Genomic DNA, 25,070 nt, shown 5'->3' on the forward strand with positions numbered 1-25,070 from the left:
ACTGGTCTCCGTGGAAATATACGGCGTCACATTGACCATTTCTTTAACTGTCTATGATAAAACAGGACATAGTCACTTGTGTATCCTGGGGCTGTTTCAATGCGTTTCCCATAAAGTTAGACATCGGGTGCAAACCAACTTCAGCGGCAGCTGGTTTGACCACAGAGATGCGAGAGACGGCTAGCCTGGCCACAGACCTGTACCCCTGAGCTTCTCTGGTGGTCCAGAGGCAACTTTTGCATCGCCTCTGCCAACAGGGCAATAATGTTCCTGTCTTTAAAACACAGCGGCCCTGCCTGTGGTAGAGTAAGCACGCTGTTGTTTGAATGATTGTCTCTCTGAATATAAAATGGAGAATATTATTATTGCAGGATGTGCGTGTGAAGCTATCATATAAGAGCTAAAAGTCAGAACTTCTTATCGCGTGACCTCGATGTTAAACAGCTTTTGACCATCTTTTATCAAGTTCCTAATTTTTCACAGTGAATAAACGGAGCTGCATGCATAGTTTATGATTGTGTTCAGTGAATGCCTATTGCTGCTGGTAATAAATGATTATGTTAGTATGCATTGCTAACAACAAAATGTTTGATGTAGGGCCGGGCAAAAATCAAATATCCCAAAATCTTTGACCAAACACCTCTATTAATATCGGAGTGATATTATAGCCTGACTATTGGTGTATACAATAAGATTTTTGATAAATAATCATCAGTAGTGTGGATATGATGACTAAGTGGGTAAAGGCAAATAATAGAACGGCTAGAACAATCTGGTAAGTTCAGAAAATACTGAAAACAGAAAACACTTATGCCATATTACGATAAAACAATATCCCAAATCTAAGACGATATCTAGTCTCATAACACAATATTGTTATAGCAATGTATTGCCCAGCTCTAGTTTGATAGAACTGGAACGAGATTACTTACAGTAGGTGGTTGTGTCTTCATACAGATTTCCAGCCAACCAGACCCTAGCCAGGCCATTCACAGACATGTCTCTCATACGTGGCGGATGTCAAACGATGCACTTTACACAAAATACTAGATGATAACATTTTTGGCTTGCGCACCCTCAAGAATCTAAAATGAATGTGATAGCCACTTTACTTGTCACACAGTAAAAGCAGACCTAGTAGGTAGCATTCCAACTACGCCTGAAGCACTGTGTCATCCTACTTTATCGCACGCACCCGTGCAGTTTGTCTGAAGTAGTGCCGCTCCCAGACTGACAGTCATGGAAAGCTGCTTAAGGGAGTGTAGGTTTGCTTGCTAAGTCGAGCTGAGGCTGCAGGGCTGTCAGAAAGCTGTAAAGAGCAGTTCTGTCATATTAATACCTCGGCGCGGGGTGCTGATCCTTCTCAGGCCGCGCACTCTGTCATGTTAAAAATAAATTAATGTCTGCTTCTCCTTCAGTTCATGCAGCCTCTTAAGCCATCTGAAGACAACATCCGGTTTGCTAATAAATCACAAAAACCTCCGAATGGAGACTTGCTGCTCCAGCTCCGTGTCATTACACATGCCGTTGTTTACCTCGATTGAATTACATGTAAATGACACCAGGTGGCTACATTATAACATCAACATGCATTGATGGGTCCGTTATAACTTGTTTTTCTGCCTGTTTTTGCGGGCGACATCAGATTAACAGAGTTCATTAATCCTGTGCATCAGAGCCTCCTTTACAGTGCAACTTTTTGCAAATAAATTCATCGGGACATCTATTTTGAAAATGCTCTTAAAAATGGATTACTAAGCAAACACTTATGTATCACCTTTTAGAAAAAATTACTGCTAATGAATAAACGTATTCTATAGAAAAAAAATGCTTTTGTAAAATTATAATACATGATATATAAACTGAACTGAAACCAACTGAAAATTAATTTGCATGTGCATACTGCACTAATGTTTGCTAATTTAGATTTTCTTGGTTGCTTGAGGTTTCTCTTTTCTTTCTTTCAATAGCCGATCCAGGGACCCCTGCATGTGAGTACCTTGTTGGTCGGTATCAGATGTACGTACATCTATCTAATGTACATATGATGAATTATTAAGTCCAGAGATGTACAGTACTTATGTGTACCTTGGTGAACTTCCTACTCAAAAAACAAAATGTTTATAGAAGGTCTTCACTCCGTAGGCATAAATTCATTTCCCCTCTGCTATCCTAGCACTTTGAAGACTGAGCCAAGTTGTAGTTCAGGCACTTAAATCTTGACTCAGTATTTCATCTTCTACACACAACATAAGCTAGTTAAGGAAATAGGTGCCACATGTAGTATCCCTGGACAAAGGCTTCAGTACAGCTTTACATGTTACTGCTTCTTAAAAAATGTCAAATCCTGGGGCTTATTACTAAGACGCTCTGATTCCTTAATGTGAAGTAACCCTCTCCTGGGCTTTCTCGAGTGTGAGCCAAATTTAATTCACCCTGTCTGCTTTTCTGACAATCACTATAATGACGACACAAGCTCTTCTCTCACCGTAAACCTCTACAAAGGACATTGTATGGGATGATTCATGTTTTAGACCACTGCAGCCCTCTGTTTCTCAAGTATCCTTTGTCCTAGCTTTTCCTCTTGAGATTTGGCTGCATGCCTTGGCCATTGACAGTTTAATATTTGTGCAGGGAGCATAACTCCGAATCGGATCCATGAATGAGCCGCGAACAGACTCTAGAGTCGGAGTAGACAAATTCACCAGAGCCTTCCAACTGCCCTTCCTGTCAAAGTTTCTACTTGTAAACAAGCAAGATTAATGAGTTGTTGTGTCAGGTGTAAACTTAAAGGAGGCTTAGAAGAATAACGAAAAAAAACAAGAAGATCCACACAGCGATAGAAATGGAACAGGAAAGTAGTGACAGTGTGGTGTAGAGCCAGAATGCTTTATTTTCCTTTGTATGGGTTTATAGACATTACCGTTATGTTGAGTTATTTCTGTCTTTTGGCATTAATGTTTATCTGTACACTTTAAGAAATGGAGGGAATGTAGTTTTTGTGTGTGTGTGTGTGTGTTATTTACCACATGTCTTGGTCAAGGGTTAAAACGTTTTCACACTTCAGTGGGCTTATCTCTCACATAGCTGTCATTTGTCTATAGGGGAATCGGAACCAAATGGCAATGGTTATAAGCAAGGTCACCTATCGCTTTATTGTAACGTCCAATGACAACTGGCTGGCAGAGACAGAGAGATAGAGAGAGAGAAATAGGCTTGCTGAAGTCCTTGTTTTTTTTGTATCATCTTGGCAAAAATGATAATTTGTAATTTTCCTCTGGCAGCAAGTCCCAACTTTCCTTGTGAACTTAATATTTAGACGGGAGACCATGATTTATACACTGCATGAACATGGCTTCAGCCAAGTCAAGTCTCCCTAGTCCCCAGCAGTCAACAGTATGAATGCTTCTCTATTGCCCTCTTGTGGTTTCCCCTAAAGAGAAACAAGACTAGTTTCTGTATTCTGACTAGTTTTAAAACTAGGGTGAGACCAGAACTTAATACATATATGTTTGTTATGTATCTAACAACTCCTGTGTGACACATCTGTTAACAAAGAAAACACAAATAGTAAAGAAACGTGTTTATTGAATTGTTGGTATGGATACACCTTGAAATTAAACTATGTGGTTTGAAATGCTTACATTTTATGCAAGAGTACAATCAAAATAGACAGGGAGGCTCAAGAACTCAAATCGTATAAAAACATATTTTGTATACTTCTAGTCTAGACAGAAGAAAAATCAATACAAAAACTTAAACATGTAAACATTGGTAAACAACCATTACATACAATAATTTCTATGTAAGCTCTACAGAAACCATACATTAACACAGGAAGTTTGCTGCTGTTCTCTTCCTCGATCTCTTATGCTCTAAATAATGGTCCATTAAAACAGAGATTTCATTTTAGCACCTTCATGATTCAATTTCACGTTAGTGTGTTATTAGTACAGTGGGAATTAGCTGACATTTTGTTTTCATTTTATAATGTAAGCTAACTAAACCCACTAGTTCAGTGCAGGTTCAAAACCATTGTATTTTACAATTCAAATAATAACATGGGGTTTTAGTGGACACATACTAAACCTGCGGTATTACCCCTCTTTCATTCATTTTTAAAAAGTATTGTCCATATGAACTAAACTAATTCAAAGTGAAGGTGTCCCCTCGTCTCAGCTCTGGCTCCAGTTCTAAACTCTGTTGTGTTAGCTCTACTTGGGAAGTGCAGTTTCTGAGTCCTCCTCTCAGCTCAAACAGCTGCTGAGCATGGCTGGAGAGAGTCCCATTGACTTGCACGAGAAGCCCATTTGATTGTCTCTCCAGCTCCTCCCGGATTTTCTCCAGGTCCTCTGCCAAGTTATTCAGGCCCTTACACTGGTCCTCAACACTGGCAACACGCCCTCCAACCTCAGTTACCTCTTTCTGGACCCCCATAGCTGTGCTCCGGCAGCCCCGGACCTCCTCAACTAGCCGTCTCTTCATCTCCTGCAGCTCACCTTTGACTCTGATAAGTCTGCGCTCACCTGCCCCAAGCATGGAAGCCTGATGCCCAACCAGTTGCACCACACCCTTTATCTGCTGGGCCAGACGTGCCTCTCTCTCATGCCAGGAGCTGTTGGCTTGACCCACCTTTTGAACCATTGTCCCCAGAGAATCCTGGAGGCCTTTGAGGGTGTGGTTGACTGAGCGGACATTGAACTTGAGGATTGTGAGCTCTCCCTGGATAGTAGAATCTCCCTCTGCTTGATTCTGCTGGTCCCTGAGGGTCAGACGCCTCAGGATGTCCTGCAGTGTTAAATTGAGGCTATTTAATTGGTCACTTTGCATGTTTAGTGCCTCCTTCACATTCTGCTGCTCTGTCAGGTTAGCACTTGGCACAGCAGAGTCTCCCTGGATAGCAGAAGGGTTTTTAGGTGAGAGGCATGAAGAGGTGCAAAGAATCTCAATCTTGCTCAGGTGCTTCTGTACTCTGTCCACGTCCACTTCTAGTCTTCCTCGGAGGGATTCCAGCTCTGTCTCCAGAGTGGGAACAGCATGACCCTCCAGCAGTGCAGGCGCTGTGACATTACCCAGCTCCTCCAAATTCGTCAGTAAACGGCCTTCCAGAGCCCTTAATTTACCCTCCATTCTGGCCTCCATGCCCTGTCCTGTCTCAGTTGAGTCTGTGACACCCCTCCTTCTCCCAGACTCATCACTTTTAATCTGCCCAGTCAGGTTGAGCTTGGCCTCTACATACCCCAGACGCCCCTCCAGCATTCCCTCGATGTGGTCCTTGTGTCCACCCAGCTCCACTCTGAGGTGCCCCTGGGACTGGTTGAGGCCTGCCACTGATGTTTCAAGCATGTGCACCCTTTCATTCAGTCCACTCAGTCTACCAGAGCAGTTTGCTGTAGTCTTTAAACCATGAATCTGTGCCTGGAGGTTTCTCAGCTCTGTTCTTAAGGGTGTGTTACTAACCTCGAAAGCATCCTCCATCTGCTCCTGCCTCTCACTTTGCTCCTTCTTACACTGACGACCCAAGTGCCCAGCTTTCTCCTCGCACCGGCCCTCTGCACTCTCTACACGTTTCTCAAACCCACCAAACATTTCTGTCCTAGCTGCACTCAGCTTGGCGTCCATCAAGTTCTCCAAAGCCTTCTGGGCATTTTCCCCAAGATCGCCATTGGAGTCTGATACCAATCCTGATCTATTTAATGTCGTCTTCAGTGCTTCATCATGTCCTGTCACTGTTGCTTTGAGTTCCTGTAGCTCTGCTGTCTTGGCTTGCAGCTCTGTCCTGATCTCCTCAACCCTTCCATTCAGTTCTGTAAGGCCTGGAAACACGTGTCTGCCATCTAGACCCTCTGTCTCTGGGTCTCCCCCAGGTATCTCTACAAACCCTACAGTGGATGGACCAGAGGCTACAACTGGAGCAGGAACAGGACCAGGGACAGCAGAGAGCAGAGCTGACAGCATCCTGTTGGCGTCCTCTCTCAGCGAGGCTCGTAGATTATCTTCCAGTCCATTCACAGTTACCCTCAGGATCTCCAGACCCTGGTTTAGACGTCGCACGTCCTCCTCCATTCGAAATATTCGCTCCTCTGTCTCACTGTCTAGAGCTGAGCCTAAAGAGAGAAAGGAAAGTTGTTAACAGAATAATGATAAATTAATATTTCAGAGCCCAATGTGACTCTTAAAAGTGTGGCTTTGGTCCGTTTTGTCACTACCCAGTGTGAACACACAACATAGTCAAACCCAGTTAGAATTGTGTTTTAGTTTGGAATTAAAACACACCTATGGTTTCACCCTGGGGCTGGTCACCACCAGACGGAGGAGGATGGACTTCCTCTGTTATATGTTCCTCAGATCCTTGGCTATGATCATTCTCATGTTCTTGGTCATTCTCTGTGTGATGCGGTTCCTGGTGCTCTGTGTAATGTGGTTCCTGGTGCTCTGTTTGATGTGGTTCCTGGTGCTCAGTGTAATGTGGTTCCTGGTGCTCAGTGTAATGTGGTTCCTGGTGCTCTGTTTGATGTGGTTCCTGGTGCTCTGGCATTGGCTCTGGCTCAGGCGGATAAGGCTCGAAGGAGGTGTCAGGGTAGGAGGAGGTCCTTGGAGGCCCAAAGCGGCCCATTGGGTAAGAGTTGAAACTGCCGGTGGAAGGTCCTTTGGACTGACTCCATGGGTTGGCCTTCACAGCACTGTTAATATATGGGCCCTTGAACATGGGACCTTTGTACTGTGGCCCCTTTAATTGTGGGCCTTTCATTGGTTGGCCTTTGAATGGTGGCATCATTTTCATATGGTGTTGGTAAACTGGATGTCCCTCCATACAGCCATAACCCGAATACCCAGGGCAACAACGCCATTCCAGCTCTGTGACGGTTTTATGTGCCACCTTGTAGATTGGTTTGTACATCAGACGATACCTGAAGGGAACACCCATCCATCAGTCAGTAACATACACTTGATCGCGGAATTTTGTACCCTGAAGTCATGTGAATTAATTAATTTTTTAAATATCAACTTGGCATAATAAGAGCTGGTTTACTCACTGGAGAGTTGGACATTTTTGACCCCAGGAACACTTGTTGTACTCAGCTTTGACATATGGGGCTGCCCCATCCTGCAGGGTGAAGGACACTGTCTTTTCAACCACATAGGCACAGTGGTTCCTTTGAGAGAGGAGATAAAAGATGACAGGATAGAGGTGGGACACATCAATATGATTTTCTAGTTGGCTTTAAAAATACAAGTTTTTGTCACTCACAAGCTAAATTAATATCTTAAGTGATGGAGACTTGATTCTCCAGAGTACAAGACTAAGAGAGAGAGTTGGAGAGAGGACTTACTTGTGTCTGCTGGTGGGTTTCCCTTGGCCATGGTGTTGACTGTACCCAGATTTATACTGGTTAAACTGGAGTGGTCTGTAGAACTTGGTTTCGACCAGTGACAAAAATAGAGCCACAAACACAAAAGGACTCACAGCCATCAAAAAATGCATCCTTGAAAATCCACGTGTTAAAAGTAAAAAGTGTAGTTAAAGGCGTCTTCAAATGAAGGGAAAGGTTATCTCACAAAAAAAGAGTATTCCTCTGTCAAGGGCAAGTAATACGCTAAATATTCCACTCAATCCACTTGAACTGGAAATTATTGAATTGTCAGGCCTCTGACAAAACGATACAGCTCAAAACACACAAACCCAGAAAAAAAGGCTACAAAATTGACATCAGAAAAAGAGGTCTTTGCGGTTCCACCTTTTTTTTTTGCTGTGCTATAAAGCAGAATGCCACCCTGTGGATGTTGACCCTGCTGCTGGCTGTGGGTGTGGTGTACTCTGTTAGAGTGACAACAGTCCACTGTGAGTTTGGTGGACTACAGATGTCATTAATAGGGCCCCACTGGCACCATCTGCATATCTCCTCCCTCTTAACCTCCTCAAAGTAACACCAGAGTGACACTGGAGGAGTGAAGAGAGCCCTCACCTTCACAGTTAGTGTTATTCCCCTGGTTTTCTGTAGTACTCCATAGATTTTATAAAAAATTCAGTTTTCTTTATACATCTAGTTTGAAGGCTGCTTTCTGCCAATCGGGGCAGAGGCTGAATTCCCATGAGCTATTTTTCCATGGTGACATCACAGCAAACCAAAGGGAAAATAGCACATCACATCCAGAGTGTACAACACCAGGCCTTGTCCCAAAATAGGCAATTTTTCTTTTTAACATTTTAGGGTAATTCATAAATAATAAACCAAGATTACAGGTGGATGTAGTCAGCAATTATTTATTTGTTCTTTAAAGTATAAAAAAGACTTGGTCTATATTGTGTATAGTGTAATTATACTACTTTACTACTATTTGATATACTGCCTGGTAGTTTAGTCTATAATAATACATCATAATTGATAAGTTTTAGGTTTAATTATCTGTAATGTAAAGCTGTCAAATAAATGTAGTGGAGTAAAAAGTTAAATATTTTCCTCCAAAATGTAGTGAAGTAAAAGTATAAAGTAGCATGAAATGAAACTGAAGTAAGTACAAGTACCCCAATATTGTACCTTAGTAAATGTACTTACTGTAGTTAGATTCCAATATTTATATGGTGAAGTCTTCAAATGTCAAAAAGCTAATTTGAGTAGAACCAGAGAATGTTTGGTCTTGCGGCTTGATAATATAATAATATATCCGATTAATCAATCAAAAATCTCTAGGACAGTGTAATATAGTGTGTGGTACTAAATTAGCATACTCAAAATATATAATATTCTGTGAAATCTGTTCAGCATTGGAGTCCACACAGCTTTTTAATGCTAGAATGAATAAACTCTGATGATACTGTAGAGGTTATGTGATGGCTCTGCAGTCTCTGAAGTGAAATCTGTGAAACATGTTGGGCTCTTCTACTTCACACAGTTTAAACATCAACCTAACAGCAAACCTCCAGGACCGAAAACAAATACAAACAAATACCCTGTGTTGAAGGCTGTGACAGTACACACCCATGCCTGAGTGCCTTGCCCCACAAGCCCATACATTCATTCACAACACTAGTCTTTGTACAGTTGTAGAACTTCACCGCCCTTGGTATAGAAAAACCCCTGGCAACCCCACTGGACCACAGCTCAAACACTTAACTGCCAGTTGGAAGGAGCCATATTTTAACTGCATGTATAATCAAATGCTAAGTGAAAGTTTGTTGTTGTAAAAATGTACCTTATTATAATTACATGGTTCACAAAGCTGTCTGTGGCTATGTGCAGATAGTCCAAACGAAGGTGGGTGACAATGGAGCTAACAAAATACCATCAGTGTCCGTTAATTGTTGTATAACAGTTTGAAAGTCTGCGTTTTCAAGCATATGCAGTGGTGAGAAGTACATTTACTCAAGCACTGTTCTTGTACAGTACACACAGTATTTCCATTTTTTACTACTTTATTCTTCCACTCCTCTACATTTCTGAGGGACATGTTGTACTGTTTACTCCATTACATTTATCAGACAGCTATTACTTTTTTAGATTAAATATCCAAAATTAAGATTTTAAAGAGAAATCCTACGGTTTCCAACCATTTTAATTTGTGATGAAAAAAAAGGGTGTAGTGTGACATTTCACGTGTCTACGCGTTCTCTCTAAACTTCTCGAAAGGTTTCTATGGGCTGAAATATGTGCCAACAGAAACTGAATTTTAAATTTGAATTTGAATTGCTAAACTGAACTGAAATTGTATTTTTTAATTTGCATCATTGCATTAAAAAACTGAAGCTGAATAGTATAGTTTGAAATTGAATTTATTTGTTTGGAATTGAAATCCAATAAATTATGATCATCAATGAAAATTCAACTTTATATATCTTCACATTCAGTTCTCACAATTCAAATTGAGTTCACAAAATTCAATATCAAGTTACTGTGACAGACACAGGGATGAAGGAAGAGCAATCGAGCACAGAGTAGTCAATCCAAAGATAGACTACGTTTCCCAAAGTCAAGGATCCTTCTTCGGTGGGACCATAGGCTGTAGTGGGTTGGGCTGGTCCTTCCACGTCAGGTCCCCCAGAGGGTAGGCCAGGCTCCTCTGTGGCATTTGGAGAACACGTAAATTGAACCGGCCAGCAAGTTCACGTAATTCGTGCACGCCGCGTTTCAAAACACTGGATGAAATGCTTGTGGCACTGTGAACTGTGTGTTCAATTTTTGGTTTGAGATGGAGAATGTGAATCAGCGTCAGTCTGCTTGCAGGAGGAGAATCTACTGTTGGCTACTTTGCCCGCAATGTGCGTAACATTAGGTAACATTACCGACACTAACGGGCTATTATGGAAGTCCAGTAGCTTCTAGCCTTCAAACAAATGCAGTGCAAAATATGATCAGCAACTACAGCAAGGCACACACTACCAGCTAACAAGCTACCACATGATATGCAGTAAATTGCAAGTGAGAAAGGTTAAATAGAACTGCAGACACACAAGCTGCAACCAACATATGAAAAATCTTAATAACACCATTGATAAACACACACTAACACAGTAAAGATAGATGTTAGTGTGTTAGTTTACAGTTCATCATGGTCTTAACTGACGACTGTCGGCCATTTGATCAACGTGATGAACAAACACCCCCACAGTTACATAAAGATGCCTCTTCATCCTTCAAGTACAGTTATCCAAGTTTAGCCATTTGAAATTCAAATATAAGTGATTCCAATTCAGTTCCCGTTGGCACATATTTCAGCCCATAGGTTTCATTTAAATGTTTATTTAAAGTTTGAGGCCCAAAGAAATTAAATCATCCAATATTCAAAAAAAGAAGCAAAAATTAGATTAAAATATGAAAATAAATGCAGATTTGTATAGCAGAACTTTTTCTTTTTTTTATTTCCTCTCCCATTAATCATCTTAGGACCCCTTAGACTGAAATTGTGACCTTTTTTTAGGAAGGGTCTAACCCTTAAATTGGAAACCAATAGACTAATTATCTGACTGTCTATAAAGTGGTTAAAACTAGCTCCACCTTAAGCCGCTACAACAGGAAATTGCTGCTTACACATTGATGCAACAGGGTTGGGGGGGTAATGTGGTATACTGTGGGGTCTTAAGAGGAAAGCAACGGTATCAGTTTCAATACCACCATTAAAAAAAAAAATGCAATGCACTTATACAGGAGACAAGGATTAAATATCAAATATAAATGGTTATGTGTGGTTGTTATCACATAACAGTGTAGGGGAGAAAGAGAGAGAGAGGGCAAGTCTTTGCACCGAGTGACCTGGACTCGAAGAAGAACAGGACTTGGGCTTCCTCCCTAATGCGAAGAGAGAGGTGTTCCAGTATTAGTGTTTGATATTTACTCTCTGAACGCTGTAGGCACAAGCCAACAGTTTGGTGGCGCCGTTATTTTTAATTAGCCATACAACCTTATACCGCGTTAAATAGGACGGAGGTTTGACGGTATCAAAATTTCAAAAGTCATCAGTATAAAAGTAGTTTTCTACAGCGCGAGGAGTTTTGAGACTTTAGATACAGCTAGCTGATAATACACTGTACTGTTTGACAAGTAAGATTTGTTTGAAGGACTTAAACTTGAATTTGAGGATCTGAGTCCTTCTGTGCTGATATAAGGCTTTGATTATAAAGTCAATACAACATGTATTCACTTGTAAAACTGCCTATGTATATACGTATATATTTTTTTGAAGCAGGCCCATTTCCTGCATCCTGTTTGTACCAGATCCAACTCCTTTTACCTGAAACACCCTGTTCAGTGCAGATACACAACTGTGTGTGTGGGTGTTTGTGTCATATTCTCCGTGAGCTCTTTTACCCTCCTGATTTGTAAACAAGCTCTCATTGTATCGTGTGAAACATGGTGCAGAGCACTCAGCATCCAGGCTCGGACTTTCTGGTGCTGTAAAACAAGTGCAGCTTTATTCTGCAGGCCGGTGGCAGCTCCACCCGGAGTTTTCCTTGAATGGCATCACACAGTCACAGCTGTTTTAGCTTCCACTTACCTGCCGTCATGCTCAAGCTGTTCATGGACTTCTCCACATCGCCCCATTATGAACAGGGTAAGGCCAAATTAGCCTGCATGAAAAGGAGAGAGCACCATATATGGGTAGTTTCATTGGTGTTGATCCCTTCCCTATTCCTTTGTGTCTATTTAGTTTTAACACTAGCGGTCTAAATTCTGAGCTGGCCTGTAAATCTCCTTATGTGTGTCTGCTTTTCAACAAAGTCAGTGCTTTACTGGACTAACGTGGCTTTGGCAATGCTTTCCCAACAGTGCCGGCTCAAATGAGATATCCATTTTCAGCATTTTGTGTAAACTTTTCCTCACACACCAAAGTGAACCTAACCAACACTGTGAGGCCAATAGAAACTTATTCTGAACATAGTTTGACCCAAATCGCTTCACTTATTTGCTTGTTACAAATAGTAACATGGAAATCTTAATCTAATTTGCAGCATTGTTTGTTTTAGAGTGGCCTATTTCCGCTCCTGTATGTTCACAGCTACGTAAAAAAGGAACAAACAAGAGTAATTGGTCTCAACACTTCACAAACCTGAACCATGTTTCCTGTGGCAGTGCACCCATAGTTATATGTCTTTTGGTTGTTTTTACCTCTTTATGTAAGATTGTTCTGTTCTAGTCGTTTTTGACTAAAGCCTTTTACTTTTGGTACTAGAATTTATTCTAAGGTGTCACTATCTTCAGAATTTAGTCAATAAATAGGACAAATGTTGGCCAGAACAAACATCATTTGGTGGGCACATGTGGAGCCAGAGGTCACGGCACACTTCACACGTTGACCAAGAAGTTCACTGTGTTTGCTATTGCCAGACTCACATTGCAGTGTGTACACATCTGGAGACAGCCAACACATGCGCGCGCACATACACACACACACCCCTCTTAATGATAGTCGGCTCTACACACAGCCATTTTCTTGCTAAATGGTCATTTTTGTACTACAGAAGTGGAGGTTCTGTATCATCTTGCAGCAATAATCTGAATCTGCAAAGCAACTAATGCTGTCAAAGAAATGTAGTGGAGCTAAAGGTACATCATTTACATATTTAGACATATAAAGTAGCATAAAAGGGAAATACTCATGTACAAGTACTTCAAAATTGTAGTTAAGTACAGAAGTTGAGTAAATGTATTTAGTTATATTCCACTACTGGTTTCAAAGTGTAAACAAAGAAAGAAGCAGTGTAATAATAATAATTATTATTATAATGATGGGGTTGCACCAGTTTCAGTTGCTAATAAAGTAGAAAACTAACTAACTGTAAACAGTATAGTAGTATTAAGTGAGTAAGTAAGAATGGCTTTGTGTATATATATTATATTGAGCAATGGGGAAATATTGCAGTACAATCACACAGTACAATGTCTCTGGGTACACAGAATGAGACTGCCCCCTTGTGTTAACTACTGGTTTAGATGTCGTTGATGAAGAGGAGAAACTCCCACCTCAGTTCTACCCTCTCTTCCCCAATTGCTCTGACTTTGTTCTTCTCAACCGCTACAAAAGTGGGTAAAATGATTAATAAGAAGCTATTAGCTCTGCCTTTTCGATCTATCTGGAATGACCATAAAAAACTAATTGCTAAATTGCTACAAAAATTAAATCCTTTGTCTTAACATTAAAACAAAAGTCTGCTGCTCAGGGAAAACCTCAATGACTACTATTAATATTTGAGACTCTTTGCTGTTCTCTCCAGTGGAAACTATATATTTAAGTGGTCCCTTTCATCTTTTAGTGCTATTACCAGGCCAAATGTGGACATGCTTAAAGTTTAAGAGGAGCACCAATTCGCCAGTCTGTGTTGCCTTAGAAACATCTGCAGAAACTGCTTATACCCACACCCTGGCAATTAATTTCTAACTAGTCAACTGGGTTTATAATCCCATGTGCAGTTTGTGGTGTAGCTGGGATAAACATGGTATTTCTGTGACCGCTGTTTAAAAGAATTAGACCGGAGCCAATGAGGCAGGAGTCACCAGTGGTGAATAGGAAGATGGCTGCCTGTAATTCAGGCAGTTGATTGTGGGAGGATGTAAGAGAATATCCGGCAGATTTTGTGTGGAGTCATTTCAAATAAACATCAATCACATAATGCAAAATGAAAAAGACAGCAGGGAACTCCGCCTCGCATCCACTCTCGGCATCTTTTGATTCTTCCAAACCCAAAGAGAAAATGTTAAATCAGGACATTCAAGGCACCCATATGGCACCTAATTAAACTGAACGGCGTTCTGTGCCCCCTCCACCTTCCCCCTCATCCTCAAACTACCTTATATGAGGCATACATGTGGCAGACTGGGGCTGCAAAATTAAAAATTTAAACATGGACTGTGCAATATCAAAACGCATTTGGGGAAATATGCCTGTTCAATTTCTTGCTGAGAGTTGGATGAGAAGATCGATACCACTCTCATGCCTGTGCTGGAGACAGTTAGCTTAGCTTAGCATAAAGACTGTAAACTAGTCTGACTCTGTCCAATGTTACCCATCAGCACCTGTAATGCAGAATTATAGCTCATTATTACAATTCAATGTTGTATGGAATAAGCAAATATATAATATGTTCAGTAAATAGGTGATGGTGGGTTTTGTTACCTTTGGAGAGATGTACTGGTACGGAGTACTTTTCAATTACTCACTGATAAGACCTTTTTCTTTATTTTTCTTATCTTGCTTTATCAGATACAGCCGTCCTGAATGCCATTTAGAGAGCTTATTACTGATCTGCATCTACTCAGGAATATATATGAAGCAGAATATGTGTATTTTTGAATTCCTTGAGCTTTAGGATTGCAGTCTAATGCCGAGCAGGTGTTTATTCAATCCACCACTTAATTACCTGAGGACTATGCACTAAAATATAAATAAAACTAAAAACTATAAAAAGGATAAGAATGGTACAACCCGATCCCCTGTGTGGAGACGGAGATGTAAGTCATTAAATTATGCTTTGATGACATTATTTTCATGCAGACAGAAAACTGTGAAATCCCTTCCAGTTCATGAACTTTAATAAAAAAGCTGCTTATTCTATCAGACCTTTTTCTGCCTTTTCCTGTTATGACTTTCACCAAGAACAGTTAGCTTAACTGACAGTTTGCAGCTCAGTGGGCAAAGGACAGAAGGCAATGTTTTGGCACACTGCGCACTGAAGTAAGAGCCAAAATATAATGCCCAGCTTTCTTTGAATCGCAAATTCTTTCTGAATGGAATCGTGAGATTGCCACTCCAAATCAAATATTACATTACATGTCATTTAGCTGACACTTTTATCCAAAGCGACTTACAATAGTTATATATCAGAGGTTGCATGCCTCTGGAGCAACTAGCGGTTAGTGTCCTGCTCAGACAGGGACACATTGGTGAAAGTGGGAGTCAAACCTGGATCTCCCACACCAAAGGCGTGTGTCATATCCACTGAGCCTTCACCCCATAAACAGCACTGACTGTGACTCATTGTATATTTGATATATATTTATATATTACATTATTACATGTCATTTAGGTGACATTTTTATCCACATTGACTTACTATTATTGACTGCACGCCTATGGAGCAACTATGGGTTAAGTGTCTTGCTCAGGGACACATTGGCTGACGTATCACCGTGGAAATCGAACCCGATGCATTGTTTTTAATACAAAGTAGCTATAGTTATTATAGTTAGCTCAAGCCCCACAACTGTCCAAAATGAATACCGACAAAAGAAGGGAGACCACACAGAATTAAGGATTAAATTAAAGCCAGTTGTATTTAACCCATAATTATTTCAACTCAAAGATGTATATCAGTATTATCAGTGGTGTAGGGGAGTGTGTGAGTAAATAATAAAGTCAAAACTCAAACTGAAATCAAAAGGAAACATGTCCTGGCTGTGAGAGAGAGCTTCCTGCCCTCTTTAAAGGCCAAAGAGTTAATCAAGCAAATGTGAACCAGGTGTAGCCTACCACACCTTTGCCTGCTTCCTACCCAGCTCACATGAGCCACCCACAAAGTGGGAATTTTCACAGCTTTATTATGAGAGTGAACCCCTGTCACTCCCCGATGTGAGTCGAGTGCAGATTTGAGTCGCGCATGCGCGCACAAGTAGCCTACACAATGCTAACAAGAGCCTTCTGTAATGTCAATACAGTTAAAATGGACCTACTTAACCAAGTTGGTTCACTGCTGGCTACAAGTTAGCATCAAACACAACAAAGACTGTCAGTTGAATGGAGTTTTGAGCTAACATTAGCAAAATCATAGATAGTTAAAACGTCTTTGAAATGACTTCTAGCTTAGCTACAAGTTAGCATCAAACACAACAAAGGCTGTCAGTTGAATGGCGTTATGAGCTAACGTTAGCAATCAATCATGGATTGCTACGTTTTTGAAATGATTCCCATCTTCTGTTATTGTTTTTAATGAGAAAAGTTGATTATGTCATGGATTTCACACATTTCAGTATGACATGTTATGTTGTAAACCATTCAAATCTCAGCATGCACGACTCAAATCTGCACTCGACTCCCATCGGGGAGGGACAACCCCATTTGCACGTACATGGCTATTTTGAAAAACAGACATTTCCCTTTGTTTAGACGCAAACGAAGAATTTGCCTCTGAAAACAAGTTTTTCTAGAGTGGAGATTTTGGAAAAACTTTGTTTGCACGTAAACTGAGAAAAACGGAGGGTTAGGCAGCCGAGGAGGTGATTCGTTGCTGCTGTAGCTATTTTCGGGGTTCTGATTGGCTAACGGGGGCTTTAGCGTCTCGCTACACTGCCACCTACAGGTTTGGCGTGCTCTTGACAACCTAAATGCACGGGTACGTGTAAACGAACCCTTTTTTGAAAACTGACAGCTGTGCACGATGTTACTTTTGAAAACGGAGAGGTTGAAATGTCTGTTTATATAAATAGCCAGCCACGTTTAAACGTAGCATAAGACTATATGGGATGGTGCAAAGCCCTGTGCATTTTGAGGGTTTCACCTTGATCTCTCTAATCGACCTTCATCACAAAAACATTGAATTCAATTGAAACATCCCACTTGCACCGCTAGTCCCCTGCCAAAATCCGTCTCAAGAGGACAAGTATGTTTTCATCTGTACAGAAAATCAAACCGCTTGTTAACATGTGCAGCTGCATACGCATTTTTGTTTCGCTGTTTTGTAGATTTCAACCAAACGGTTTCAAAACCCGAGCAGCCTGATGTAAAACTATGAGATATTTATAAATACACAGATGAGAACCATGAAATATATTTAGTCCGGACCCTTCAGGGACAATCCCTCAGCTACTTCCCACAGCTCTAGACAGATGTGTAGCAGTGGATAAACAAAATCCAGTCTTCCCTATGCCTTATTTTTACTTGGAGATCCCACATGCCCCTTCTGCTGATAATTAGTTGAATTTGGTGACGGAGCATATATAACTAATACATGGAAAACCTCTCATGCTTTAGATGGATTGCTCAGGCTGGACAAATGGCAGCATTTGTCATTTAAAGAGGTCAAGATTATTATAAAAGTGGGACCTAATGGGAGCCAACAGGACCCACATTTTTTTTTCTTAAGTACCTCATTGTACTGCCTTTTTTCTTCAAATATAAAATAGTTTTTGCTCTGACCTGTTTTGTGACCTCGTATTTTCCTAATGCTCAGGTTTTGCCCTATTTCTCTTTTCTTTTTTTAATGTGGGAAGAAAAATTAAATGGCAAAGAAAGAACCGAATGGCACCAAATGTAATGATTATGATTAGGTGGGTACAGGATTGGTGCCCTCTGATACCGATGCAGTGTTTTTGGACTAACCCCACATAGAGGGTCCGTCTCAGAGAGGGCCCACTGGCCACAGGCGCTCACAGAGCCGCCTTTCTTTAGGAAAAAGCAAAGGGGGGAAATCCTTACGGTGGATGCTGCAGTGATGAGAAGCCTTTTCATCCGGCTGTTTTTCAGAGTCTCCACTGGCTGCGGTAATTACAGGGCCCCGGGGCTGCACTTTGAGCCCACTGCGCTCATGCAGGCTCTTGAGAAAAAGCCGCGCGTCTGATTCTCACGATACAGATATAAAACCACACACAACACACTTATAGCACGCGCGCGCAGCTCGCGCACGCCGTAGCCAGCGGAGCCAGCTGCTCTGGGACATTCTTGTCGTGTCTTCAACAACTTCAGTCCACAGACACCCGCAGCGACGTGAGTCGGTTTGAAGACGGTTGCCCCAGTCGGACCGGTTGAGAGGATGCGGAGCGTCCTTCCTCCTGCCAGACCTCGCTGAAACTTTTGTCGGTAAACACAACGCGGAGAGGCGGAGAGGCGGGCGCGGGACCCGCAGCCTGTGTGTCGGTCACCGGAGACGATGGGAGGCTCTCACTAGATCCACTACGGCACGGAAACACCATGGCTGTGGACGGTAGGCAGCTTTCTGCGGCTTACATTTAAATGAAATTCGTCGAAATTTCCCTTGAAATATCCTCCGTTCAATGGAAACTTCAACATAAAGGACGTTTGTTGGTTTAACTCAGGACTCGTATGGCCGGTTTGCCAGTACTCGCGTATGTTGTCAAAACGCCTGCTGTACTAGAATTTGAGAAAGTACACATCGTGTGACCTTAAACATGGATATTAATTCTACCATAAAACAGATTGTAGGGCCATTACAGGAGCGTTATGGTGTCTTTAGGAAACAGGAGGAGGATTCAAGGTGGTCAGCTACCGTATAAAGTCCCATAGACAGACAGACAGACACTTTATTTATCCCACAGGAATATATGTTACAATGTTATATGTGTACAATTGTATGTGATTAGTATCTTTTATTTTATTTTATTTTATTATGAATGCATCATTCTTTGTAAAAAAACAACAACAGACCAGCTGGTGTACTTTACAGATTGTGTTGCTTTCTTTTTAATCTACCTATCTCTGAATCAGATTCAACCAAAATACCAAGTGAAACATATTGCAGGCAGACTTGACACTTCACCGCATGTTTAGTAAGGTTTTTGTTCACAGGTTTTTTTTTCCATCGGTCCTGCCAATTTATATGTGTGCTTGTTGACGAGCAAAACTAAAGGAAAGAAAAAAAAACTCAGTCTGACAAGTGGTCTTAATTAAATGGGTTTAATCCCGGAAAGGGACTCGTTTGTGGTTACTGCAGCAGCCTGGGGAAGTAATAACACTTAAAGGAGAGTTGATGCATACGCAGCCTTGGAGTTACACCTCAAAGAAACAGAAATCTCATACAGAGTTGCATTCATAATAATCTGGTGCTGCCGGTTTGCCTTGATGAGTGCAGAATTCTCAGCGTTGCTCTGCTCTCAGTGGGAGATGTTGAGTGACAGAAAGGAGAGGCACGGAAGCAAGAAAACCAAAAGACACTCTTTCATCTCTTCCAACCCTTGTCCCCCATGACAGTCTCTCGTTATGTCCTCTTTTGAAATTCTCATCTTACTTTAAGTAGTTTTGAAAATGCACGTTAGCACGCACACAGCACAAACACCGCTGCACACACGCTTCAGCCACGGTAGAAAATATTCTTCCAATCTGGCACATGAATCAGTTATGACCCGTGGCTTTCTACCAGGATCTGTGCCAGTAACAGCATGTTTACTGTAGTTCCACACTTCCTTTAATTACTGGATGTTGGGAAGCTGCCTGCCGTTGAGTGAGTTTGGATGTTTGCCTGCAGGCCTGCTCGTGGTGATGAGAAAGTGGCTCGTCTCACAGCTCCGACATTCACCTACAAGCTCGGCAAAAAGTAACCGTGTTAGCAGAACACTGACTTCCTTTAATTACTCATGAGTTTGTGCAGGCTCAGGTGACTTTAAACATTACCTCATTCCTGCTCGCTATCAGTGAAGCAGGTATGAGCAGGTACTTCATAATGACATCATCCCTGAATGACAGGGTGTCTAAGTGGGTTTGACTCTGGCTTTTGCTTTCAAGTTGAGCATGTCTGATGCTGTCTTTATATCGTCAGTGGTTACATGTCCATCCAGCTGTCTAATCATTACACATCCTGCTTTTATCTCTCCAGCGGCATCCAGTTTCAGTTTCTGCAGGCCAGCTGTGGAGTACAGGGCTCTGCCGGAGGGCTTCAAGCACCAGCTGAGTCGACGGACAGGTGGGAATCTAACCTGGCATGATGGGCGTGGCCAGAAAACCGCAGGAGGCAGGACAGTGAAGCTGCTGCAGCAGCCCGGCACAGAGGCCCTGCAGGTACTGAACACACACATGACCCCAACACGGTTGGGGGATATCCCCTGGGTTGTCCCATAAAATCACTGTTTCCTCTGTGTCGTTTTTTTAAAAGGAAAACAATGCACAGTAGCACCCCCCTCGTGTTTCTTAAAATCTTTTCCCACAAAAGTGAGGAGAATTAAAATGTCTCTGATTTCAAATCACTAAGTGCCGGCATTTGGTTTGTGTGAATCTCAACTGAGCCAAAAGTGATTCTTAATATTTAATTGAATAATGAACATCATTTTTGGGATCTTAAACAACTGTAGTGGTTGCATCAAAGGGAATAAGAGAGCATTATAGAGCCATGACAAAAGCAAGAAAGGAGCAGTGTTGTGTTTTCCTTTCCGTTGTCGGTCCCACTGCGTTCTGACATAAAGTCATGCTGACACAGAACACATCTAATGCTTTCTTAAGAATTCATCCAAACCAATATTTTCCTCGTCTTATCAACATGAGCATACGTGGAAATGATCCTCAGTGGTGTTCAGTAAGTCTTTGCCCAGAATTCTGAACAGAAAAGTCTGAAAGCAAAAAAAAATCATAGTCTGGCAAATGAGGCCGGTCACCACACATTGTTGCAAATGGACACTTTGATAGCAGAGAATGGATGCTGCTCTGTCCCTAGGGGCTTTATGGGCTCTAGCAGCCTTTTAGTATGGCTTTAAATAGCACTGGGCCTCCAACACTTGCGTTATACTTCAGCAACACGGTTGACCGGCAGCAGAATGAAACAGGATTTAGTTTGATACCGGGTGCTTGACGGTATACAGCCTATTGTTGTTACAGCGTAAGAAACAGCGTGCTAAGCGTTTTTTTAAATGTGAACCATCGTCAGATCCACTTCCAGTAGTCTTTCTGTTCCAGTTTGAATTTCATATTTGAGTCGATATTTTTTTCGTGATCTGATAACATCATTGCCTGCTCGCCAATCAATCCACAATCCATTTGTACTATAAACTGTCCTCATTTAAAGCCCTTGGTCGCTAGTCAGAAAGCCTGTGTCTTTGTCTTCACCCTATCAAAGACTCTTTAAAAAGAAGTAATGAGCTGAAGCCAAAGCTGCAAACACAGAACTGGGCTGGGCTGATAACAGAGTAGAACACAATGCATGGTTTGTTTGCTCCAATCCTCTTGGATGCACATAATGTTGTGGCTGGTTCATTTTTGTTTTGAGGAACACAAACTTAGTCAGGGTTGTGTGTTTGGAAGGAACATGTGAAGTTCAGTACTTTCGCTTCTTCCACATTTTAGCTTGTCATGCTTTAGCTGGTTTTATTGACTCTTATTCTACAAGTTGTACTCGTATCCACTCTGCAACCACAGACTCCTCACTAGTATACTGTAAACCACTTAAAACCATAACCACTCATTATAGTCTCTCTCAACAACACAAGTCATTCTTTTGGACATTTTTTAGGATTTTGGACTGTTGAGCCAAAACCAGCTATTTTCTTGTTATCTTTGGCTTTAGGATATTGTGATTTGTGACATTTTTCATACTTATCTGACATTTGATTGGTCAAATAATCACTTACTCGACTTGAACGCCGCCTGTATGAGACAACTGTTTATTTCTGATGAATTGAGGGAACTGCTTGCTTCATATCAAATGTTTAAGATTACAACATTACAATGCCATTACAATAACTCTTGAATTTAGTGCTACACAGTGTGAGAAGTACCGGCTAATTCACAAGTCTAAACATTCACATACTGACTCACAAACAGCGGCAATGCAGGGCTATGCAGAATCTATAAGGAGTTGAAAGGTACAAGTCAAATGACAGAAAAAGACACCCAGTGTTCTTTAAGTGTAGAGCAGGAAGTATAAAAATAAAATAAATTGTAGGACCATGGTGGATTGAGAGCAAGTCAGGAGGCAGAAAACTAAACTCTTGCTGCTCTGAATGTGTCTTTTTTTTCTTTGTCTTCCTGTTATTTTGATCCCCATTAGCTCCATGTGCGGTGACAACAGCCGTAGTTACTCCTCCGGACGCTCACACGTATTTATGAGACAGAGTTTCTGACATCCCTTCCCACAATATGACTCAACAATACAAACACGGATACAAAACATCACAACAACTCACGCTAACCACAAATACTCCATCTCCATCAATAGTACATCTTTTAGGAGCAAAAAAAGTTCTTTATGCAGCTAAATCCTTAATAAAAACATGGTAAAGAATCCCAACATACCACTATTGTTTGGTCCTTTTCTCCTCTCTGTATTAAACTTGTTTTGCATGAGGGGCAATACAAGTATCCTCATATGTGAAATACTGTCTGTCTGGAAAGAATACCAATAAAAGCTGTATTGATTGTGGTGATATTTTGTGTAAAACGCAGTAGGGAGTAACACATTCTCTTGTTTTACATTTACACAAGGCTGATGATTATTCATTGTTTCCACTCTCTGTGTGGGCATTGAAGTGCCATGCGAGCTGCTTTGTTCTGTGCTACATGTAACCTATTTCTTTTCAATGTGTTGGACAAAATTACTCACAACAATCACGGATAATGAGTCTCGAACCATGTGTTTGGTTCAATTGCTAAACATTAAATTAGCACGGAGCAAAATCAGCTGGGTTTTTTGTTGAAGCTTGTAAGAGTATGTTGATGAACAACTCATCATGTTAGATTTGAAGCCACATAAGGACATATTTTCCAAAGAGGAAATGTTGTTTATTGCTCTGAGTCTTTCATCGGATCATGTGATGGCTAATGCTAATGATATCAAATGGATGGACGAATACAAATGCACACAAAAACCACTTATTACAATGTAAAAATGCACAATACTGAAATATTATCTTCAGAAGAGAAATACATTAAAATATATTAGTAATTGTATTTTAAGAATCACACCATAACCAAAAACGTTCCTCTAAATCAGATAGAGTCATCAGTGTGACACATTAAGCAGACTTCTAGCAAAAATCTTGCTCTATAAGAAACCCAGCCTTTTTTTTCTTTTCTTTTCTTTTTTTGAAGCCCCACTTTCCTGCATCTGAGAAAATTTTGAATTGGAGAAAAGCTGAACCTGCTGAATTATTAAAAACTGATTGACTGATCAAAGGCCTAGTTTGATTATTCCTTCATAGGTTTACATCCTGTACATCTCTTAAGACTAAAGAGCTGGATCACACTGACCTACATGCCCCTCCTGCTGTGATGTTCCTGTTGCAGGAGCTACTGCTCCTGCGGCAGCGGATATGTGTATTTCTCAAAAAGTTGGACCATTCTTCTAATACAGTCTACGTCTATCTTCTCCGTATTTAACTCTGTCTTTCTTTCTGTAGTACCGTTCCAGTGACAGTTATGGGATATATCACACGAGCCCAACTCAGCCCAGTCTGATCCGTCCAGTCGTGCTCTGGTCCCAACAAGATGTTTGTAAATGGCTGAAGAAACACTGTCCACACAACTACCTAACCTACGTGGAGGCGTTCTCCCAGCACGCCATCACAGGTCACACTGCTAAGATGATCACAAGACATAAGAATGGGAGGTGGCTTAAAGAATCCCCAAATGAAAAGCGACATTTGTTTTTGCCTACCTTCCAGGCCGTGCGTTGTTGCGACTGAATGGGGAGAAGCTGGAGAGGATGGGACTAGTGCAAGAAACACTTCGGCAGGAGTTGCTGCAACAGGTGCTGCAGCTTCAGGTGCAGGAGGAGGGACGCAACCTGCAGCTGCTCAGCAGAAGCGAGGGTGTGTATTTTTACTTTTCACGACTCCATCCCGTTTGAGCTTTAGGGGAACACACGTGTTCACATTCTGGGAGGGAATTAGATAATAAGTTGGATACCACTCACATGCCTATCAATATAAAACTTCTGCTAGCAGTTTCTTAGCTTAGCATAAAGACTGGACACTTGAAAAAAGTTAGCATGGCTCCGTCCAAAGACAAAAAAATCCAGTTTCTTAAGCTCAATAATCAACAGGTTATATCTTTCTTTTGTTTAATCTGTAGATTGATGGGGGTTATGTACTGGAGTGTTTTTTTGGCTGGGGCCAGTGACTCTCTGGAGTCACAACTGGTTGCATGGCCAAACATTCTCTAAGACATAATCCCTCTCAAACATCAGTTTTGTAAGAATAAAACATTGGAGATAATGCCTGTTAACGAGTGAGCTTTCAATGTGCTGGTGGGCTTTGGACAGAGCCAGGCAGTATTATATATTAGGTTAGGTAAAAATAGGTTAGTGCATTCTGTCAGATAGGAAATATCTTTAATATATTAGCTGTTTTCCTCCATTTTCAGTCTTTAGGTTTCCCGTATGTTGTAATTAAGTGTACGTTAGATCTTCTCATCTAACTCTCTGCCTCAAAGCAAATAAGTGTGCTTCCCAAAATGTTCAATTTGTGCTTTAAATATTTGGAAAAATCCCCAAAGTATTAATCTTTCTCTCTGTCACAGGTTCCTTTGGAAGGATATCATAGACAGATTGCAGGAAGAAGTGGAAATTATGGGATATTTCCTCAAATAAAAATGTGAATTAGATGTGGGCTGCATCCAGCAAGCCGCAGTATGAGTTCCAGAGTGGGGATGTTGAGTGGAAGTTGGCAGCTTTTCATTCCCTCTCTGCACAACAAACAGACAGTCACTACGGACTGACTACGAACTGTGATGAAAACGCACCGAGACAATCTGCTTTGTCGACATATTGCTCTATTCTGTGATTCATTATTTACCATTTCTCTCTTCCTCTCTCTACCTCTTTCTCTCTCTGTAAGACTTTTTTTTAATGTTAAAAAGCAAAACAAATAAACAAAAAGATCAAAATATTAGTGCTTTTATTATTTTTTGTTTTTTGCTTTTTGCAAATG

The 25,070-nt window shown here is 41.2% G+C and overlaps 2 protein-coding genes across 2 annotated transcripts; one reads left to right on the plus strand and one right to left on the minus strand.

The window, feature by feature from the left end:
• Window positions 1–4,048: 4,048 nt before the first annotated feature.
• LOC117947008 (EMILIN-2-like) lies at window positions 4,049–7,822 on the minus strand. Its single transcript, XM_034875546.1, has 4 exons — window positions 7,335–7,822; window positions 7,038–7,157; window positions 6,277–6,911; window positions 4,049–6,107 (listed from the first exon to the last, which is right to left on the minus strand). Exons 1-4 carry the CDS (start codon window positions 7,484–7,486, stop codon window positions 4,147–4,149), a joined length of 2,868 nt encoding a protein of 955 aa, XP_034731437.1. The 5' UTR covers window positions 7,487–7,822; the 3' UTR covers window positions 4,049–4,146.
• A 10,309-nt stretch (window positions 7,823–18,131) lies between these two features.
• On the plus strand, window positions 18,132–25,012 carry samd10a (sterile alpha motif domain containing 10a). The gene is made up of 5 exons (XM_034875597.1): window positions 18,132–18,406; window positions 20,033–20,214; window positions 23,541–23,709; window positions 23,805–23,951; window positions 24,661–25,012. The coding sequence occupies exons 1-5, from the start codon at window positions 18,394–18,396 to the stop codon at window positions 24,681–24,683; spliced, it is 534 nt and encodes a 177-aa protein (XP_034731488.1). The 5' UTR covers window positions 18,132–18,393; the 3' UTR covers window positions 24,684–25,012.
• Window positions 25,013–25,070: the final 58 nt, after the last annotated feature.

This window comes from Etheostoma cragini, chromosome 7 (genome assembly GCF_013103735.1).
Source record: "Etheostoma cragini isolate CJK2018 chromosome 7, CSU_Ecrag_1.0, whole genome shotgun sequence".
NCBI lineage: Eukaryota > Metazoa > Chordata > Actinopteri > Perciformes > Percidae > Etheostoma > Etheostoma cragini.